Here is a 23,100-nt window from a genome sequence, read left to right on the forward strand (position 1 = left end):
TGGAAATGACCATGCCCCATTATTATGAGGGTCTCTTTTTATCTGGTGAAAGCCTATAAGATGTGAGCCTGGATGTGAACACATACGTCATACGTACCTGCCAGTGGCTACTATTAGCTGCTAACTGTATAAGAATGGGACCAAAATTAGTGTTCCTTTTTAAATATAGAGTGTAACACTGCCGTGACTGGTGGCGTCTGAGATGGAGAGGAAGTGGCTTTTGGGGCAGTAAGAGAGCGGCAGACAGGAAGTGGGCCCGTACGAAAACCCGCTGCCGTGACAACAGATGAAGAATGATAATAATCTCGCAACCTGAGCCTTTAACTTAACACATACAGTCTCCCGATTAAGTGTTTAGACTGTGGGGCCGAAGTTTCACGAAGCTTAGTGCAATAAGGATACATTGCTAGGAGATACAGCCTGCTCTCCACTTAGGAAGTGACGTGACTGCGGTAACTGTTATACGCTACGTAAAACAGGAGATTGGTTCAGACGTCAGTGCTGGGCAGATGCCTATTCTTTAGCGTTAAGCGTCTTGACACAGACAGCGAGATGTTTGCACCAAAACAGGTTTGACAGCACACATAAACCCCACTACAGAGAAGACCTATGATTCATGTCCGGGTTTACCACTGTGTATTGAGCAATGCCATAGAAGAACCACTTTTGGTTCCGTAAAGAACCAATGTTTGCAATAGAGATGTGTTGGTTAAGTTGGCAAAGAACCTTTACATTAAATTAAGACATCTTTAGATCTTTAAAAGGTTCTTCACACATCTCTTTCACAAACAAGGTTCTTCATGGAACCAAAGTGGTTCTTCTATGGCACTTTCCTTTTTAAGAGTGGAGTGGAGGTACATGTGGGCCCTCCCAGACCCAAGTTACAGCAAGTCTTGGGCTAAATTATGTAGATAATATGAATATAATGAAATCTAATTTCATTTTAGAGTATGAGGTCCTCACAAAACCTTAGAACTTCTAAATGGTAGCTTTTTTCATATTGGCCGTGAATGTCCATATTGCCGATATCCTCTGAAAAAAACGTTATTTACAGTGTGAGGCTATTTCATGTTGTACTTCTAGTTACTGCATTAACTTACATTAATTAGATCAGACCACCTTTGCATTTTCTTTGTCAGTTTGGACAGTAACAATGTTGGGAGTAGTTTTGAACCCTTTCTGATAGGCAGAGGTTGACAATCAGATGATTTCCAAGCCTTCAAAGAAAACCTTGAAACTTATCATTTTAGCTTTGGTTTCATAGAATCCTCACGTATTACAGTACTACTTTCATATGTAAGTTGTAGTTGGCAAAATGATCAATTTCTTGAAAAGTCAAAGTACCACAGGGCTCTAGGCAGATACTTTGACTTTTCAAGAAATTGAAACACCCATACAAGCATCCCCCTTTAGTTAGGACCTCAGGAGCTGGACTGAAGGCCAAACAGAATCAGGCCAACTAATCAGGTTTGACTATTTACTGAAAGAGTCGCTGTAAAACTGTGACATGCAGGATAAAGTGTGTTTTAAGCTTCAAATAAAACATATGGATTATATTTTACAAGCTGTAAAATATAAGAGATCATCTAGAACACAGTATGGTCCAAGTACAGTGCTGTTAGATTAGCGCTAACATCTCATAGAGAGAACTAGCAAAAATGGATGTTATAGAGGAGGTGTTTTCTGTTTTGTCCTCAATTTTTGACCAAAGAATGACATTTACAGTCTGAATCGAAGACCTAGTCATAATAGTCATGGTTCACTACTGCTTTTAGGGGCTGGCGATATAAGGGTTTTATTTTTTGTCATTATTAGTTACATCTTAATGAATTTTCCTGAGCTTATGGATCAGTACTTAAAGAACCTAGAACAAGTGCTTGTTTCTTTACAAAAAGAGTATAATGTAGCCCAAAAGACTTGGACTTGTATCTACCAGGGCTTTTTCTCTTCAGTATTAATGTATTTTAATAAAAAGTATTGTGAAGCTCTCTCTACTTTCTTTTAGTCTTTTAAAAATAATACAAAATTTAAAATACACTTAAAATAAAAATAACAAAAAGTAATTAATAAAAAAATAAACTGAAGATACTAGTCCCAGTTGCAAGATATTGATATGACATCAACCATATTTTCTTCCCTCAGAGGATCATCCAGTACTCAACTGTGCAGGCTGAAGTTTGAAATGACCTCACTGTTGTATAGTTGCTCCAGAAGAAGACGTGTGTAGAAGTGTGTGTAATGTACACTTTCACAGCGTGACAACATGCCTGTATACTCTCAACTCAACGAACATCTCATATCAAATACAAGAGGTCCAAATTTTAATCTATTTTACATTGTAATCTTTGGATGCCACACGCTGAAGGTTTCAGTCTTTGAGGGCCCAAAATCTAGAGTCTACACTCCTAAATAATAAACTTTCGTAAGCAGGGTCTGTCTGCGAAGAACCGTTTAAAGGTTTAAAAACTTAATTTCTTGAAAAGCCAAATGAAAATTGCCCAGTCTGGATAATTTGCCCTGTGGTCTCTAGGCAGATGCAGCCAAACAAGCATTCCCATTGGTTAGGACCTCAGGAACTGGACTGAAGACCAAATAGATTAGATTAACTACCAACACAATGACAAAGGAACAGCAAAATCAAGCAACCACAGTTTGATTCACAGTGATTGGGATCAAATTTTTGAGGAAAGTCACTTGTTTGTCTCTTTACTGAAAGAGTTGCTGTAAAACTGCAACATACAAGATAGATAGATACACAATAAAGTGAGTTTTAAGCTTCAAATAAAACATGGAATATCAATTCATTGTAACATTACAAGCTTTAAATGTTAGTTTTTAATCTGGAAGGGCCTCAAAATCTCAAAACAGTCAAAGTACAGTGGAATCAGGCAACCGCAGTTTGATCCACAGTGATTGGGGTCAAATCTTTGAGAATCATATGCTCAACAAACTGTTGAAGAATCATTTAAAGGTTTAAATAAAATTCATTTGAGGTTCAGTTTAAGGTTCTTTTCAAATTTCCAGGTTCTGCACACTCACACATTTCTATTACAAACATTGGGACTTTTTCTCCAACCATTCCTAAGAAGAAATAAACCCATTTAAACAGCTCTGAGCTTCACCAATGTTCTCTTATTTGGGATTTGTCCAGCTTTCGAGAACAATGCGATCCATCACTATAACAATTCTGCACTTTAAAAACACATCATGAATCTGACGTAGACTTTCTGCTTGGACTTTTCTGAAGAACGGATCGTTAGAAATTCTTTGTAAGCTATTGTTCAATGAGATCCCATGGTTTCCTTATGGTAACAGAAGTGGTTCTTCTTCTGTGGCACCACTCGAAGAACCTTTTGTAGCATTAATATTCTTAAGAGTGCAGAGAACTGAAGAGGAACAAGGATGGATACATCTACACCTATAACCTCCTTCGATGAACCGTTTCCGCAAAGAGAAGGAGACAGGTTCGCAATGACAGCTCATCTGACCCAGATTCTACAAGTCCACAAATACAACCTTCTCAATAAGGTCGATTGAGGTTCTGATGGTTCCTGTTGACCTGTGGTGTTTAGGTTTGAGAAATAAGCTTGGGATAAACTCATTCTTCAAAGAGACCCACAAACGCAACAAAAATCTAAACAATCTTTTTGTGTCCAACTGAAGATCCATCATGTGGACATCATAAAAGACCAGCTGGACTCACCTTGGATACTGTGGATGTAAACCTTAAGGCCGGTCCTAAGCTGCGGGTCCTCGACCCTCTCCAGCTGTTTCAGCACTTTCTTCAGAGTGTTCTGCAGGCTGTCATGTCGCTTCACCTCAGATCTGATTGCACTGGAATGCGCCACTTTAATTGAGTTATTCATGTTATCCACTCAGGTGAGTCAGCCTAGGACGGATAAAGTTATCCCAGCAGCCCATTGGCACCCCCAGCCTGCCTTGCCATGCTTTTTTCACGTGCAGCCGCAAGCAGGCATTGGAACCTGAAGAACAGGCGGAGAGGAGAAGCTGAGAAGTAATTGAACTTGCAAGAATTTCCTCTCTTTGCATCTGAGTTCACTTCCTGATTTCAAAAATTGTCGCCACCTCATAGGCTGTTCTGTCACAAACAGGACTTTGTGGTGAATTCAGCCTAACTGAAAGAAAAAAAGCCACGAGGACGGTTTATTCAAAACACTGGGTCGAGACAAGCAAGTTTGTTTATTCATTTCTTTCAGACGCCAAACACAGACGTGGGTATGATCAACTAGAGAGTTACAGACTGTGTACAGAAATAATATTACAGGTTTTATTAAACATCCAATTAAGTAAAAATGCAAAAACAGCAATAACAGGTAACATTACACATTACACATTACACTCCATACGATAATACTTAATTGCATTATTCCATCTCGCTATGCTGAATGAAACTTGGTATACAAATTGGTTTACAAAAAGAAACCTGAACACAGATGTAAATACAAAACACACAGGACATTAGTCTGAATGTATTCACTATTACACAGAGTCTCAGTATAGTCACTATTAAAAATAGAGCCTGAATGTATTCACTACTAAAACACAGAGTCTGAATATATTCACTATTAAAAATAGAGTCTGAATGTATTCACTACTAAAACACAGAGTCTGAATATATTCACTATTAAAAATAGAGTCTGAATGTATTCACTACTAAAACACAGTCTGAATGTATTCACTATTAAAAATAGAGTCTGAATGTATTCACTACTAAAACACAGTCTGAATATATCCACTATTAAAAATAGAGTCTGAATGTATTCACTACTAAAACACAGAGTCTGAATATATTCACTATTAAAAATAGAGTCTGAATGTATTCACCACTAAAACACAGTCTGAATATATCCACTATTAAAAATAGAGTCTGAATGTTTTCACTACTAAAACACAGAGTCTGAATATATTCACTATTAAAAATAGAGTCTGAATGTATTCACTACTAAAACAGTCTGAATGTATTCACTATTAAAAATAGAGTCTGAATGTATTCACTACTAAAACACAGAGTCTGAATATATTCACTATTAAAAATAGAGTCTGAATGTATTCACTACTAAAACACAGAGTCTGAATATATTCACTATTAAAAATAGAGTCTGAATGTATTCACCACTAAAACACAGTCTGAATATATCCACTATTAAAAATAGAGTCTGAATGTGTTCACTGTTACAGAGTCTGAATATATTCACTATTAAAAATAGAGTTTGGATGTATTCACTATTAAATCAGAGTCTGAATATATTCACTATTTAAAATAAAGTCTGAATATATTCACTATTAAAAATAGAGTTCGAATGTATTCACTATTACAGAGTCTGAATGTATTTACCATCAAAACACAGAGTCTGAATATATTTACTATTAAAACACAGAGTCTGAATATATTCACTATTAAAACAGAGTTTGAATATATTCACTATGAAAACACAGAGTCTGAATGTATTCACTGTTAAAACACAGAGTCTGAATATAATCACTATTACAGACAGAGTCTAAATATATTCACTATTAAAACACACAGTCTGAATGCTTTCACTTTTACAGACAGAGTCTGAATGTATTCACTATTAAAACACAGAGTCTGAATGTATTCACTATTAAAACACAGAGTCTGCATATATTCACTGTTAAAACACAGAGTCTGAATGTATTCACTGTTAAAACACAGAGTCTGAATGTATTCACTGTTAAAACACAGTCTGAATGCTTTCACTTTTACAGACAGAGTCTGAATGTATTCACTATTACAGACACAGTCTGAATGTATTCACTATTAAAACACAGAGTCTGAATGTATTCACTATTAAAACACAGAGTCTGCATATATTCACTGTTAAAACACAGAGTCTGAATGTATTCACTGTTAAAACACAGAGTCTGAATGTATTCACTGTTAAAACACATAGTCTGAATGTATTCACTATTACAGACACAGACTCTGAATATATTCACTATTACAGACGCAGACTCTGAATATATTCACTATTACAGACACATAGTCTGAATATATTCACTATTACAGACACAGAGCTGAGAGCTGCTGCTTGAGTTGGACATCATGTGCTGCTGTTCTTCACCAAAGATGCTCTTAGGTTGTCTAGATCATCCACTTTCTGACCCACTCTACCTAATGTCACGTGGTAGCTATGAAGTAGAGAACTGTAACCCAGCCTCATATGGCTGTAGAGTACCCTCTGTAATGTTTGGGACTTACCCACTGTGGTTCCCACGCACCTTCTCAGATTTCAGTTTGATTTGTCTTTGAATACATTTTAGCATTAGCTAAATTACAGTCATCTAGGCACCAAATATTTTGGGACATAGGGCTTTCCTCCGCCTGTTTAATTGTTTTCTTTAGTGAAGGTATAAAAGAGCTCTTGGCTGCTGGTCTTTAATTCTAGGCTTTTGGTCACCTTTGGTGTTTGTCAACCTGAGGACCAGAATTGTCCCAGTAAAAGTCAAGGACAATTACAATTTCCCCTTTACCCCAAACATACTTAATTAACCAATATATTTAGCTAATATAGCTAATCGGTTTTACTCTGTAGTCACAAAGCTAGTGCAGCTTACAAGCAACCAGTAATGAAAGTCTATTTAGCTACATAAGCCTTGGCTGATTAACTATGATCAACTGATTCGGCTAAATGTAAAATCATCTACATTGGATTTTATTTTTGTAGCATTTGTTTAACAAATTAGGCCCAACATTTAAAAAACCTAGCTAAATTCCCCATTATTTCTACCATTTTCCATTAATAGCCTAAGGTCTCTTCAACATTTTCAATTACTGATCTAAATGGACCTCAGAATGCCATCACATACTCTCTCAGACAAAATCCACGCTCAGCCAACGGATGAGCAGCCACCTGTATTTCTCATGTAGCAACGGAAAACACAGAACTGCTCATAATCTGCAGATTAGACATACTGGTCCATTGTGGAGTAAGTTAGGGCCTGTGACTGACAGGTGCCCTAAGAATTAATTAATTCAGTATTTTTACCCATTTTCTGACAGTAGTGAGGGCGAAGACCAACACACACCCCTTCCGACACGTGTGCAGCCAGCAAACGCCTGTTTTTCAAACTGGCCGCAAACAATGTGCCCGGAAATGTGCCCAAATACCCGGCTTCGATGCATCGGCCAGCAGACGCCACCGCACTGGAGCGATATGGGGACAGAGCGCCATCTACCCACCCTGGAGAGAGCAAGGCCAAATGTGCGCTCTCGCCCCAGCTGCCGATGGCTTGCAGCCTGACTGGGGTTCGAACCAGCGATCACCTGGTCATAGTGACAGCGCCTTAGTCTGTGGGGCTCAGTGTAATATCTTTTCATGGAGCCCATATGCACCACAGGACCGGGTCCATCATGCTCGATGGATTAACAAAACTGATTAACATCACAGGAGCAAAAAGGAATACCCATCTCAGACACTAGAGGGCGCTTCTATGAATGGCTTGAAATTATGCTTTTCTGCGAACTGTAATAATTTTTAATGTAATTATTCATAAACAGCTGCACTTTTCTCAACACATAACATCCTAATATATTATTATTATATTAATTTCTGTCATAAAAAAACCCTTCTTACATTCATGACATCAGGGAGCGCCAACAGCCGATGATTAGCACCCTTGAGCCAGAATGCTAGCATCCTTCTGCCTTGAACCCGTTTACAGTAAAAAGACGGAAATCTAAAACTGTGTTTTTAATGCTTTTCCTGCGTTGTACGTTCATTTACTTTCCAAAATGATCGAAACCCCCTGCGTATAACAGTAGGAAACTATTTTCGCAACATTTATTAACATTTAGCCCCATTCACTCCCATTCAATTGAGTCTCTCTCGTGGGCGCCCTCTACTGGTTCATATTCTTATTTGTATTATAGCATCAACAAAAAGAGGCCGATTTCTTTATAAACTGGCTCTGCCATGACTTTACACTCTCGTTCATCTTCCTAATAAGTCTACTACGGCTTGTCTTCACTGTACTCGCACTAGAGATCGATCGGCGCTACGAGTGTCGGCCGAATAGCTCCTCCTGCTGCAGGAGATGATCTGTGGCTTCGCTGGTCGTATGGTCGTTGGTAAAGCGGGCGAGAGCTGAACCTGCAGCAGTCGAGTGGACAACAACAACAGGAGGAGGAGGAGAAGAGGCCAGGCTCAACAGATTCGCCCCGCTGATAAATGCCTCAGGGTTCAACATGGTGTGTGGAGGATTCACTTGCTCAAAGAATGCCCTCTGTTCCCTCAACGTTGTTTACATGGTGAGTCATGGCGGTCTGAGTAGCTAGCTGGTTAGCACTAGCTAGCTGGTTAGGCTGACTGGCACGCGTTGGCCTAGCTAGCGCTCGTTTGACGCTCGTTTCTGTGCTTATTGGACTCTGCCTCCTTCTAAAAACGACAGCAGATTACTGTGCTTAAATAAAGAGAGATGTAGGAGGACTAAGGCTGGTGGATAAGCTAAATAAAGTAGCTGTTGGAGGGGCTTTGTCCTGCTGCCACCCTCCCAGCCCCCTGACATGTAGCTAGCTAGCTAGCTAATGCTAACTAGGTAGCTAGCTAGCGTCTTTGGGAAGCTTTGTTCTAGCTAGTCGGAAGAAGGAGAACCATGGAAGGACTAGACTTCAGCTGCTAGCTACGTTTCAGTACGTTAGCTAGCTATCTAGCTGGCTGGCTAACTAACTAGCTATCTAGCTAGGTTGCCCTGTGCTGCTAGCTAGCACTAGCCACGTCAAGCTAGCTATCTAGCTATCTAGCTATTGGTTACAGTTGCGTAAGCGTTTCGCGTTTAGCTAGCTAGCTAACTATTAGCTTAGCCACAAGCTCGCTGTAGCTAGGTACCGACCAACAAGTGCCTAAACGTGTGTGCTTTAACACAGGGTCCACGTAGCTAGCTAATTCTGCACATTTCAGGATAAACGGGACCGGAAGTGTCCTGAGAAGGGGTTGAACTGCCACCGGACGGATGGAGCATCGTCCCTCTTCCTCCAGCTGGTGCTGATCTGCTGGCTGATTTACAGACCAGCCTGCCCTGGCTTGCTGGAGGTGGAGGTGGAGGTGGTGAAGTGTGTCCGAGCAGGACACCATTACACATGTGTAGGAGAGATGGTCCTCCAGGACCAGGTTCACAGGAATGACTGATCATACTCCCTCAGATGGAGTTCTGGTGGTGGAGAGCTCTGTCTAATGCCTGTCTGGTGCAAAATCTCTTAGGTGTGGGTGGAGGTCCATTAGTCATTAGTTAGTCCTAATCAGCCCGTTTAGAGACCCCTCGTCACTCTGGTCATCCTGGAAGAGACCATCAGGTACCTGATTAAGGCCTGTAGCATTGTCTTGCTGCACGCCCGTCACATGCACTCGCCCACTTGTGGTGGGTTGGTGACCGCTGACTCACTCTTCCACAGCTCTGGAGACGAGGGTCCCATCAGATGGTCGTTCGCCTCTATGGGCTGTGATCTCATCCAGCTGTGATGTTCTCAGTCACCTGAGGAACAGCTGCTCTTCTGCGTTTCAGTCCAAGAGCATCACATGAATGGATGCTTTCAACCACACTGCCCAGCCTCGAAATGGGTTCTTCAAGGGCTATTGAGAACCATCTGAATGTGTTTGCTCCTTCATGTACAAGGAAAGCCTCCTGTATGTGGTCCTTCAGTGGTTCTGTATAATACTAAAAGGGGTTCCACTATTGCTATAGAGTCAGAGAACCCCCTATCAGTACTGTGTAGAACCCGTTTTGCTAAGATTGTAGTTTCAGCATGGCTACGTTTAGTTATAGGACTACAAGAGTTTGGCAACCACTGACTCAAAGGCCTCTATTTATTAGGCCCCGTCCACACGTCTCCACACGCCTGCCGAAAAACTTACGTCACAACACAGATTTTTGGCTGAATCTCAAACCTTCTTTATTCCCTATCTAGTGAACTACTTATGTCACCGATTAGATTACAGATCTAAACAGTCTGGAATTGCATGACTTGCTTTGTACACTACATAGGGAGCAGTGTGTAATTTGGGATGTAACCTCTGTGCTTTCTTTGTGACTGAAGCTCCTTCTCCTTTTGCCATCCTGGTCCAAAATCGAAGGTCAGCCGGTCTGCAGTACACCCATCTGGAAGCATCCGTATGTCCAAAAGTATCCAGACGCCCTTTTTGTTCAATGAAGTCTGCTCTTTTAATGTGTACCCATTGCAGACGCTGGAGTTAAGTTGCGCATAGAGCTTGTAGAGTCTCCGAAGATTGGCAATGCATCGGCTGATAGAATGGGGTGCTCTGGAGTGGCAGCACATGGGCTTTATTGGTCACCATGCCCAATATTCACCACTACCTACATGGATATAAAGCCCTGCAGCACTTGCCTGTGGAGAATTGCGCTTGTATTCCTTGGAGGTTTGGAGCTCCATCCAATACCTTTGTGCAGGAACTGCACAGAACTAATTCGCACCACAGCTGACCCAAAACTTAAGGAATGTGAAAATGCAGATGTTGGCTTCTTGCGAGTTTCTGGTTGTCCTTGAATGGTGCTGCAGTATCGGTCATGTGCCGGTGTTGGAGTGTAGCTGCTGCGTAATTTAAGGTGGAGCGTAAAATTAAAATAAGAAATCGCATAACAACCAAAATCAGCTGTTTTTGTGCTCCATTTTCATTGGATAATTAAATTGGGACCTGTCCAAACTGAGATGATGACCAGTATATGTAGTACTATACTGAGTCTGCGTCCCTCAACACAACACAACAGTCCTTCTCCAACTGTCGACTCCACCTGACGAATTTACATTACATTTACATTTACAGCATTTAGCAGACGCTCTTATCCAGAGCGACTTACAAAAGTGCTTTGCTATTTACCCAAGAAAAACCTCAGCTAGTTTAAATAGACTAAAAATTCAAAGACATCTTAGCCTAGTTTAGACTCTACTAAACACTAGTCAGTGAGGAGACCACTCTGCTATTCGCCCAAGTACTCTCAATAAAGGTGGGTCTTCAGTCTGCGTTTGAAGGCAGCGAGCGTTCGGACACCCAGGGGAAGTTCGTTCCACCACTTCGGTGCAGGACAGAAAAAGCCTGGACTCTCGTCTTCCGAGGGTTTTGAGGGATGGTGGGTCGAGCCGAGCCGTACTTGAAGCTGGAAGGGCGCTTGGTGCAGATCGGCTTTTGACCACTGCCACCAAGAGGGGCTGGTTCATTCTAGGCTTTGTAGGCCAGAGTCAGGGTTTTGAATCTGATGCAGGCAGCAGCTACAGGAAGCCAGTGAAGAGAGAACGCAGCGGTGGAGAGACAAGGCTAAATTTGGGAAGAGTGAAAAATCTGCAGATTAGATCTAACCAGCTCAGACTCAGCCAGCCAGAGAATCAGGGATTTCACTTTGATTTAACCTCGACTTCAGTGAAGTTCCTCAGGGCTGAGTTTGGGAACCACTGGCCTAAAAACACTCTAAAACTAGTATTTATTAGTATCCGGTTTTATCTGCCTGTACTTTGTTCTCTCCTTCTCATCTTCAGTCTTCAACAGATATTGTGTCCCAACGTAGAAACGTCTTTTGCAGTCTGATGCAGCTATGAATTCATCTGCAGCCTTGGCTCAATCTGACCTAGACCTTGGCTTGGCTTTCTGTTTTCATACTATACGATGCAGGTTAGCAGTAGAGGTGCTTTTCTCAATTATAGGTGTTGGTTCTTTCCACCTGACTCAGTCCTGAGAGCAGGTGTGAGCAGTGTGATGCTACCTCTTAATTAGCGAGTTGACAGCACTCCACCGCGGTGCTAGATTCCTGTTCTAATTAAGTCTGAGACTTTTATTTAGAGACGCTGTGTGTTTTTTTATTAACTAATAAATTAATTGATTAATTTATTTATTAATTGGTTGATGTGTGTGTGTGTGTGTGTGTAATTTTATTTAATTAATTGGTGGGATTCTATGTTCAGTACCCCCCCCCCCCCCCCTCCCCCCCTCCCAATACTGGTATTAAGCAAGTCTATACAGTATGATAATCATCCATTTCCAGACCATGGTATACCCAACAATGGTATACCGCTGCAACCTACTAGCCACAACAAGCCCTACAGTGCTGATAATCAGCATAATCATCGGGGTTCTTAGCATGATATCAGTGATCAGGTTACTTGTTGTTACAGTACGCTTCTTGCGTAATAGCACTGGTCTGTGATCTATGAGCACAAATTTAATGTTTACTACAAACCTTTCAATCTCGCTTTGTGTTCGTCCTGACAGCTGTGGCGAATCTAGTTCCGTGTTGATGTGAAGGCCAAGGCAATTGGCCCCAAATAGGCATAAATATGAGATTATATGAGAACATTTAGCCCCGGAAAAGAGACAAATTGCATTTCTTTAACTAAAGGTTAAAAGGTTAGCTTGTTATAAAAGGTTATACTATGAGCCCCCAGCATCGCTAAACAACGCCTTCGCTTTTTGGTTCAGGCGTGGGTGGATCACTGTAGGCATTTTAAGTCATTTCACTACCATAGTAAGTATTAATTTCCATCACATCTTACCTAAACCGCGTGACCGTGTTATCTGTAGACACAAAGATCATATCAGATTGGTGTTGGCCGATGCTCAGCATTAAGGTACTAGAATCGGATCGAGGGGCAAAGAAATCTGGATTGGGACATCACTAGTACCTTTACGTCACCTGTAATGTCTCGCCCTAAATAAATCACATATCGGCCTCTTTGGGAACGCCTGCTAAGTTGATTTACTAATGTGGCCATAACTTTATTTTTATATAGGGCTGAATACAGAATACAGTATTGCAAAGTTCAGTGCTTTGACTGGCTTCTTGTCTTTCTTCCCTCAGTTGGTGGGACTGCTGCTGATTGGCGTGGCCGCGTGGGGAAAGGGCTTTGGGATCGTATCAAGCATCCACATCATCGGAGGCGTGATTGCTGTGGGCTTCTTCCTGCTGCTTATCGCCATCGTGGGCCTCATTGGAGCCGTCCATCACCACCAAGTCATGCTTTTCTTTGTATCCTTTATCTGTTTAGAAGTCTGTTTAGAGAATTCTGCCCACATCAGCTTTTCTGTTTTTAACGCTGCCCCCGGCAGCTGATTTCAGTCACGCGAAGCCAGAGCCTTATCTGAACGCACAGTGCGGTCGGGGAGATGAAAAGTGTATCGGGAGCCTAATTGACTAAATCAGCTTCCCTTGCTTTCTACACAACCTATGAGTTCTTACACCTTTCAGCACATGCCTGCCGCAGTGACCCAGCACAAGGTGTTGAGAGAGATGGGGTTTTGTGTGTGTATTTTATTAACATGCACTGTAGAACATCCACAATGAATGCCCTGTGTGTGTGTGTGTGTCTTTCAGTTCAGTCTACAGAGTCAACAGTTAAGTAATAAGCAGCTCAAGCTATGAGTCACTCATTTGCCTTGACTCAGCATCTCTCTCTCCCAGTACATGGTCATTCTGTTTGTAGTGTTCCTCTTCCAGTTTGGTGTGTCCTGTTCTTGCCTGGCCATGAACCAAGGCCAGCAGGTAGGTGGTCTTCATAACTCTGTGCCCGCCCCATGTTTTACTGTACAATTTTTATGCAAATAAAACTTTGCATATCAAAATAACACCTTTTCTCTCTTCTGCGTTTGTCTGTATCACTACAAGTTGTTCATTGTGCTCTTGATGGTGTGTTGCAGAAGGCACTGCTGAACTCCACGTGGTTAGTGATGGGCAATGAGACTAGGAGAGGCTTGGAGGACAAGCTGCAGTGCTGCGGCCTTTTCAACACCACTCAGGGCCCGTTTGAAATGGATGTGGCGCTGTGTAATGTTGTAAGATCAAGCTAGAACGCACCACAAAAAAAGTCACCACTGGTAGGGTAGATTTTGTGAAGCACTTGTGATGCACTACTGGCGACAGTAACTTTGAGAACACCCAGCGCTCCTTTTCTGGGCCGGGTTGTTCTGTGGCCTCTGTGAGCTAGGGTGCATATACAGTGCATTCAGGTATTCAGACCCTTTACTCCGTACTTAGCTGAAGCATGTTTAGCAGCGATTGTAGCCTCCAGTCTTATTGGGTGGGATGCCACAATGTTTGCACAGCTGAATTATTCTACTCCACAGACAAGCTCTGTCAGGGTGGATGGGGACTGTTGGTGGACAGCTATTGTCAGGTCTCTCCATAGATGTTCGATTGGGTTCAAGTCTGGACATTCGCAGAGTTGTCCCTGAGGCCCTGAGAGCTCTGGATCGGGTCTACGTTTAGAAAATCTCTATACTTTGCTCCAGTCTGTTTTTTCTCAACCTGACCAGTCTCCCTGTTTCAGCTGCTAAAAAAAGCCCCTACGGCATGGTGCTGCCACCACCATGCTTTACTGTAGGGACGACATTGGGCAGGTGATTAGCTGTTGTTGGGGTTTTTTTGTTTGTTTGTTTGTTTGTTTGTTTGTTTTTTTAGAATTACAATTTTGATTTCATCACACCAGAGAATCTTGTTTCTCACCGTCCGTCCGGTGCTTTTTTTTTTTTTTTGCAAACTCCAGGTGGGCTTCCATGTGTCTCTTAATAAGGAGAGGCTTCTGTCTGGCCACTCTGCTGTAAAGCCCAGATTGGTGAAGTGCTGCTTTGTTCAGTGACCTTCTGAAAGTTTCTCCCATCTGCACACAGGATTTTTGGAGCTCAGCCAGAGATCGTTGGATTCTTGGGTCACCCTTCTACCCAGCCCAGTTAGTTTGGTGGGGCAGCCAGCTCTAGGAACAGTCCTGGTTGTGGAGCAGGATTTTTTTAAGCCTTCTCCAGATCTGCGCCTCCACGCAAATCCTGTCTCTGAGGTCTAGAGGCAGTTCTTTCCTCCTCATGGCTTGTTTTTTTTTGCTCTGATGTGGGAGATCTCAAAGATGATCAAGAGAAATGGGAGGCCCCTAGAGCAAAATTTCAAGTGACAAAGCAAAGGGTCTGAATACTTGTACATGCAAAATTTTAGTTTTTACTTTTTAATAAATTTGCCAGTGTCCACATTTAAGTTTTCACCTTCTCATTATGGGGTATTGAGTGCAGATATATGCATTTAATAATGGCTGAACCAATAGAAATGGTCCCAAACACCAGGATAAAATCTGTTTACAAGCATTCTGTAAATGTAAAGTGCTGACTGTGTTTTCCTCTCCCACCACAGCCTTGTAAATCATCTTGCATCACCTGTGGAGCAAAAATGCTTGAGCATGCTTCCGAGGCCCTAAGGATCCTGGGTGGAGTTGGCCTCTTCTTCAGCTTCACTGAGGTCAGTCCAGGGCTTTTATTTATACACAGTCATGTCTGAATATTAAGACCACCCCGGTTTGGAAGGAATTCCGTCTGCATACTTCATTAGCCTACTTTCACCCTGTTTCTTCAATGGTCAGGACCTCACAGGCCCACTACAGAGCTGGTAGTATTTGGGTGGTGTGTCCAGTGGATTAGACACTGCAACACTGCTGGTGTTTTTAAACGCCGTCCACTCACTGCACCCCCCCCCCCCCCACCCCCTATTAGAAACTCCTATCTAGCTTCTCTTCCGCTGCACAGTTTGTGTTGGTCTCCCTTTAGTCCTTCATCAGTGCTCACAGTACACTGTTGGCTGGATATTTTTGGTTGGTGTCAGTCCCGCGCAACTCACGGTACTAACACACCACCATCATGTCAGGCAGTCAGTCACTGCAGTGCTGAGAATGACCCACCACCCAAATACTACCTGCTCTATGGTGGCCAGTCCTGACCGTTTAAAGGAAACGGTGAAAGAAGGCTAACAGAGTCTGCAGAGAAACAGTCTACTGGAACTACAGTGCTAGTAAATGGGAAGTGGAGCTGATCTAATGGGCTGAGTTCATTCCAAACCGGGGGTAGTTTATAATATTCTGATATGATCGCGTACAACTGTGCTGTTATCTTGTAGAGCCACGGTCTAGATCAAATTTGGTTGTCAGTTCTTGTGTCAGGGATGGGATGAAGCACTGTGCATAGTCCGCTTGCGTAGTCTGACTCAGTCAGTGAAATTGCTTTGGGTTGACGGGGTGTCTCACTACAACAACTAAACGAGTGGGACGAGTGGGTTCTTTATGAACTCCTTGAACTCGCAGGATATTTGCACAGTGCATGCTCCTCTGTATGAAGTACTAGACTCGATTCTGAATAACTTGTACTTCTGCTTCTTCTGAATATGATAGTAATAATTACATGCCCTTCATTCGTCTGTAAATGTTTGACCGAGCACTGAAATTCCCATTTTGCCAGATTGAGTGAACTATATGGATAATTGTTCAGCTAAGTACAAATGAAAGTGTTCACTAAACTCATTCTGTCGGATAAAACCGTCATTTCTGACCTCTAGTGGTTCGACTCTGCCACTGCAGTATAATGTCAAGATTAATGCTTGACAATCCGCCCAGTTCGTTAGTTCAGTGGATGCAGTTGGAGGCAGTTGTAAACGCTGGCACCTAGGCAACCCTAACAGACATGTCTGTGAAACCCAAAGTCTATAAAATGTCTAAAAATGAGCCACTCTTAACCCATCTTCCCTTCAGTTTGCTTACCTATGCACTTTATTAGATGGATACAGTCAAGGATGCATCGGTAACAAAAGGCATTAAACGATCGCCATTTGGCCCTGATCTGAGACCAGTCGACGCTATACTTCTCACTGTTGAGTGTTAGCGGGAAGATGCAGGTTATATGTTGTCTGGAAAAATAGCCACAGGAGCCGTGAACTAGACGTACTTGCGGAGTCGCTTTGCAGAGGCTGGATTCCAGCAGCAGCGCTCGGTCAGGCTGAATTCAATTTGAGGCGTTCATGTGATGTTTCTGTGCTACTCAGGAAAGCAGCTGAAGGGCTGATAAATAGAACATTTGTTCTAAAGCTTCACATTTTGGGACTTAGGGTCCTAATACTTGACTTGTTAAATGAGGTGAAGCAACCGTGCTTGTTTGTCGGGGTGGCACGGTGAAAAAATGATCCGGTTTTTGGTTTTGTTTAAATGGATTTTAAAAAGGACCAATGTGCACTAAATAATTCTAGAAGAGGTGTTATACGGATAGTAGTTATACTCTTAATCTTTACTAAAGCACGTTTATTAGTTTGGTTCACCTGAATTTGAACAAATATGAAATGATCACCAGTTCACAGCAATGTACTACTCCTTTGACTTTTTAAAAAGATGGTAATCGCAGGGTTTCCCACAGATTTGAACCCTTCTTTGGTGCAAAGTTGCACCCTGGATTGTGTTGAATGTCAGGATGTTTCCTCAGCCACATAAATATACAGCAATGAGTCAAAACGTTAGTGGACAGTCGGTGCTTGTAGCCGCTGTGTTGGATGTAAAAGAAATGAATTGGCATGAAGACCCCAGCGACTTTCACAAGGCCAGGCGACTAGGTTTAAGCATTCACATAACAGAAAGGCTTGTGAAGTCCTCCTGGTTAAAAGTACCAGCTGGCCGTGGTCCATTAGTGCCCATTTAGGGTCTTGAACAATCACACTGGACTCCAAATTCCCCAATCGGCATTCCAGTCAAGCATCTGTGGTCTGTTCCTTGTCTGTTTCACCTTAAAACTTAGAAGCATGACTGCTGCTAATGTCTTGGTGCGAAATACCACAGGGCACTTTCAGAGGTTCTGTCCATGTCAGGGGTCATGTCATGGTGGATTGAAGCTGCTGTCCAATTAAATATTTATCTGTCCAATTTTTTATATATATATATATATATATATATATATATATATATATATATAAAGGGGTGGGGAAACAACTGCTATATTTGAACTGGTGAAATGGGCTAAAAAAATAGGTCTCCGTATACCTGGGGACACTACTACTGGATGTCCACACGTACCCTTTGATAATCGGTTCTAGGTATTGAAAGGGAATGATCGTCATTGGGCTTTGCACTGCAATACGTCATTACAACCAATAACAGTCCCGTCCTATTTTGAAGAATGTTTAAGTGTTGTTCTGTTTTCTCTCTCTCAGATTTTAGGGGTTTGGCTGGCCATGCGCTACAGGAACCAGAAGGACCCCCGGGCGAACCCCAGCGCTTTCTTATAGTCTCCTGTCCTCCTCCCAATCCCACAATGCAGTAGCGTAGACAAGCGATTCCAATTCCCTTTACACACGTAGAACGGAACATACCTAGAAGCACTCGAGGCATTAAGCATGGACTTCAAACCCGACACAGACCAACACCGAGAACGTGCACATCGGCATGCTGGACTCAATACACCATCTCGCAGATTTTTACGGTTTGAAGGGTTTTTTTTTGAAGGTGCTGGAGAGTTGGAACACTATTTTAAAAAGAAAAGCAAGTCTATTTCCACTGTATAATCCGGGCAATATTTTTAGTCTCCCATCCCCCCCCTACCCCCTCTCTTAAAGTGCGCGCAGGGGTCATGTCCTGAAAAGCAGAAGCTGGACGTCTCATGTATGATAGGATGACGTTGATGTTTGTGGTGTTATCAGTTCGGCCTTCACGGTACCGCCCCGTCCTTGATTTGAGAATCGCGTCCTGGACTGTATGCAACCTTGAGAATCAGTGATGTAAGGGCGTCGATATCTGCATGCTTGTAGCCATAACCTACAGCGGGCTACAAAGGTCTACAGCTGTCTTGTGGTTTTCATGTAGAAGTGGCTCTTTACCCTGCAGTTCCTTAGTCCCTACGTGCTCCCATTAGCTTTACCGTTGCTCTGTAAATCACTACGCTGATTTGGCTTTCTGCCACGTTAGTCCTGTTCTCGGTTTCAGCAAAAGTGCGAAGAACATTACTGCGCTTTTGAGACGTGTCTTGGCGAGGTTGTTTTCTATGTGGGGTGGGAGGGGGGGTTAGTTTAGACGTTTAGAGGTTTTTAGTGTATATTTAAGAACCTTGTGTAACTGAGCCACGTGGACGGAACGATTTCCATCCACCAGCGGACTGCAGCCCTCATTCGTTGGTTGTACATCACAACACTCGTTTTCGGTGACGGACAGGGCTAGTTTGCTTACACACTTCTCACCTTTTCCACACCTTCCCTGGTAGAGCTTCGCTTAAGCCAGATGAAGCTAGCTTCTGACCCGGGATGGGTCTGCACTGGAACTTTAAAGGAGTAGTTTGGCCAAATATCCAATGCACAGGATTGACCTTTTACACAGATGCAGTCGATCAGCCAAGACATGTTTGGTACATAAGTTAGGTACATGAGTTAGACCGCCACCGATCTGGCCTTCGTGCATGCATGCCCAAACATGGCTTTGCTGATTTGTCTGCAGCTGCGGTAAGTGATCAGTCATGTTAAGCCGATGTTTTTCACCAAACTATTCCTTTCTTTCACACAAACCCTTTTTTGTGTTTTATCGGTATTACTCATTTGTTTTTTGTTTTATTGACGGGATTTAATAAGTTTGTGACTTCCAGGCTTCTATGTGCCGTAACTTTTTTTGGTGCCATCTGTTTGTTTACTTACCAGGTTCTCATCCCCTTATTTTTGCCTCTTTTGTAAAAACCAAGCGCTCTGTGCATTATCTTCATAAGTTAAGCTTCTAAGAATTGCTCAGTTTCAGTGTTTGCCAAATTTCCCCAATGCAGTTTGTACGTAAAGGGTAGAATTGCATTTCAAGGAACTGGATGAGGGGTTCCTCAAATGCTGGAGGAACTTCAGTGTCTTCTTTTTTTTGTGTTTGCCAAATTAGTTTTATCACAATTTTTTTTTTTTATTACTTTTTTTTTTTTGCACCATTTTCTCCTCTTATGCTGCAAGTATTGTTGCCATTCATTTGTGCGTTATATCTCTTTCTTCCCGTAAGAAAAATAAGTTATTTGTATGTATTGTGTTCTAGCGAATAATGAGTTTCTAATCTAACCTATCCTGCCTGTATTTAGTAAGGAAATTAATTTTATTGACACGTTATTACCTCCTGAAACCCCCTGCTTTAATCCAGCTGCTCTTCCAGCCGTTGATCAACACGATCACTCGTTGGAGCCTGTGTGGTGGCTGCATTTGTGTCGAAGTCTAGTTTTTAAAAGCTCACTTCACATACAGTGAAAGAAAGATGCACTGAATTGTCACTCTCGGAACGGTACTGTGGCTAGGTTCTGAACAAGCTAGTCTTTCCTCTCTGTTTGAAATGTTGATGTGGCCACTTACTAGTTATTTAGTGGAAATGCTAGTTATTTTCGGCAAGCCATGTCCTCATTCTTGGAACTCTGTATGCACACCCCCCCCCACCCCCCTTCAACCTTCTCCTGGACTTTCCTTGTATTTTTGAAACTGATTTTGTTTTTCCAATTAAAACATCTTGGAGCGAAACATGTGGAGCTGCTCTGTGCCTGATTTTCAACACTTACAGCTGTTCCCATGTAAACCCAACGGTGTAAACCCAACGCGGCAAAAGCTTTGGGCACTGCGAGAGATCTGTGCTCTCAGAAAACTTGAGGCTCTGGGTTGTTCAGTAGTCGTTAGGAAAGATCAGGTAATGATGCTCAAACCATGAAACCATGTCCCACAATCCACCCAGGGGCTCCTCTAAGCATCTGCTTAACACTCTAAATTATTATTATTATTATTATTATTATTATTATTTTGTCTGCTTTTTGGACTCCTGTCTGCACGAAAATACAGTTTTTCGATCACTGAAAACAAAGCTTTTTAAAACACTCTTCAATGGGGAAATCCTTTTCAGTGGTGGGTAAATGGTGGGGAAACTGAGCTTTCTAAAAATGCTGATATTGCAATGCAGACACCTCACACACCTCCTTACTCCATATATAGTTTACTATGTAAATCCACTTAGGAATAAATGTACATACTGTTCTGTTACAGATGGACTGGGCAAACCTTTTTCAGGTAGCTGCTAGAAAGAACCGCTGGTAGGATTGCTACGCTACCCGCATAGTTTTAGTGGGGCACAGCGACATTTTACTTGGGGTAGATCCAGTAAGTTGGGTATAATGACGCCCTGCTTTGGGCTATTTTGCCCTTTTTGTTTTTTTTAGTTATAATCATTATTATTATTATTATTATTTATTTATTTTTTGAAACTGTAACGAATCCAAAAAATCTATTTTAATTTTTTTTTTTAATTCTTTAAATACTAAAATGTTTCAGCTTCTTGACATACATATTAAAAATCAGGCCTGAAAAGCAGGATCTTCAACTATCTACAGTTACAGAGATTTTCTCCAGGGTTACCCAAACTTTTGCCTGCTGCTGTATTTCTGGGTTGCGGTCAAACAGCTGAATGGGGTCACCTGTGTGGATGTTTGTTTGTTGGTTGGTTGGGCTGCAGGATTGCACATCCGCTCCCATGCACTGCCCTCTTGTGGCGTTTTCTGCATCATCTGCACATGCACCAGCAATCAAAAGTTTGGACACCCTCTCACGCTCACTAATCTCACTGCTGCACATATGGGATATGTGTATTGAGGACAACAATGAAATGACACCGTGTCAGTCTGAAACACTGGCCTGATGCCAAATAGTAGGGTGGGTATTTAGACCCACCCTACACCCCGACACTGACCAGCCTGATTGGCTGGTACAAGGGGAAGCGCTGAGAAAGCTCTTCCCAGAGAATCCCAGAACAGGATCAAATATTTTGGCACTGTGGTGGCTTACACCAACCAGCCATAACATTAAAACCATTAAACCGGTGAAGTGCGTAACATGGGTTATCTGTCTAGGGGTGGGATCTACACATTAGGCAGCAAGTGAACATGGCAGAGGGAAAGAATCTGAGCCACAAATTGTGGTGGTTGATAAATTTGTGGCACCCAGTCAACATCAACTTTTCATGGGGCCCAAAATCCCTCATTTCTTTCCTAGTCATAATGTTTTGGCTTATCTGTGTATAGGCTAGTATAGGGAATCAATTTGCTGAATGTAAATCAGTGTATCAGAGGACTGTAGAACTGTAGGAGAGAAGCAGCATTTTCAAAGCCTCCCCATGCTCTTCTGTAAAAAGGTACTGGTCAAGATGCTGGAAAATGAACCATTGACCAATAAATGAGAGGTCGCCATTACCTGGCACGTGTCTATCACGGCCCACTGTGGAATTCGGTACGCTTGGGTAAGAAAGCGAGCGCCTGGTGATGAATCTAGGTCTCGTGGAATTTTCCACCAAATGCCCTTTGCAGTTTACTGAGCATGCGTTTGGGCTCAGGTTTGGGATTTCTGCCAGACTCTACCCAGCCATGCGTGGTCATATGCTGAGTGGAGTGCCTTGGTCTAGCGGCAGAACGCCACACCGACAGCGCCGGCCACCTGTCCGCACCCAGATATAGCTGACGAGCTGTGAAGCCTCTGAGCGAACTCGGAGGCCTGAAAGTTGAGCTTGTGTCTGCAGACCCAAATCCATCAGGGAAACGACTGCACACTCAGCTTTCTGTTCTTTCGGACAGAAAGTCGCTGGACCGTTGGGGTCTTTATCGTCTGAGTGTTTATAAGAGGGGTTTGAATTAGTTCTGTGGTCAGCAGACTGTTGTCCTGCTAACAAAGCTAATGCTAACCAGCTAAGGGTGGGATAACAGTGGATATTGCCCAACCCTTATCAGGCCATCCCTACTCCTAACCACCGGGCAAGACCTGGTTGACCACTCAGCACCGTGGGTCTGACAGGATGTGAAGCTGACCAAGAAGCTGATTTCATTGACAAAAGTAAACAGACATAAGAGAAGAACATCTGATCAAATCAATCCGCCGATTCTGCTGCTGTTCTCAGAACGATGAGCCGACCACCCTGGAGAACAGGCCTCATTGGCATGGTGAGAAGCAGAAAATGCTCCAGGACTCAACTTTGGAGCTGTGCAAAGTCCATGAATGCGAAGAGCATCATAAACTCGCAGGGCAGTTATCTTCAGGGCAGTGGGCCTTGCTTCTTGTTGACTGGCTGTCTGCAGTGACTGTACCATACCTGCTGACGGAGCTGTAGCCCACCCGGGACGGGGACGGACGGGACAGCGTTGGAGTCGATTGAGATTCAGCGTGCAGAGCAGGCCGAACAAACAGCAGAGTAATCCGTCTCGCCAGCGCCCCGAAACAAACGGGTCAATAACAGCATACGTAATGAGACTGACCGGCTGCATGTCGTCTGCTCAAATGACGGCAGAGTGGACTGGTCAT

At 42.7% G+C, this 23,100-nt stretch overlaps 2 protein-coding genes across 3 annotated transcripts in view; one reads left to right on the top strand and one right to left on the bottom strand.

The window, feature by feature from the left end:
* Positions 1-4,010, bottom strand: part of agap2 (ArfGAP with GTPase domain, ankyrin repeat and PH domain 2) — a 28,941-nt gene extending 24,931 nt beyond the window's left edge. For both annotated transcript variants that reach the window (XM_072656529.1, XM_072656528.1), the window contains exon 1: positions 3,704-4,010. In XM_072656529.1, coding sequence (XP_072512630.1) covers positions 3,704-3,866 — 163 coding nt within the window. In that variant the 5' untranslated portion in view covers positions 3,867-4,010. The remainder of the gene's footprint in view (positions 1-3,703) is intronic.
* A 4,078-nt stretch (positions 4,011-8,088) lies between these two features.
* Positions 8,089-20,289, top strand: tspan31 (tetraspanin 31). The gene is made up of 6 exons (XM_072697018.1): positions 8,089-8,290; positions 12,841-13,008; positions 13,441-13,521; positions 13,677-13,811; positions 15,154-15,258; positions 17,980-20,289. Exons 1-6 carry the CDS (start codon positions 8,228-8,230, stop codon positions 18,052-18,054), a joined length of 627 nt encoding a protein of 208 aa, XP_072553119.1. The 5' UTR covers positions 8,089-8,227; the 3' UTR covers positions 18,055-20,289.
* Positions 20,290-23,100: the final 2,811 nt, after the last annotated feature.

The sequence above is a fragment of the Salminus brasiliensis genome, chromosome 14 (assembly GCF_030463535.1).
Source record: "Salminus brasiliensis chromosome 14, fSalBra1.hap2, whole genome shotgun sequence".
Lineage (NCBI taxonomy): Eukaryota > Metazoa > Chordata > Actinopteri > Characiformes > Bryconidae > Salminus > Salminus brasiliensis.

What these genes read in the sequence shown, in the direction of transcription:
- tspan31 (XM_072697018.1), top strand. Translation starts at nt 8,228, where the DNA reads ATGGTGTGTGGAGGATTCACTTGCTCAAAGAATGCCCTCTGTTCCCTC. An exon ending in CCATGAACCAAGGCCAGCAG is followed by an intron (nt 13,522 to 13,676) that starts GTAGGTGGTCTT and finishes GGTGTGTTGCAG; the next exon opens with AAGGCACTGCTGAACTCCAC. An exon ending in ATGTGGCGCTGTGTAATGTT is followed by an intron (nt 13,812 to 15,153) that starts GTAAGATCAAGC and finishes CTCCCACCACAG; the next exon opens with CCTTGTAAATCATCTTGCAT.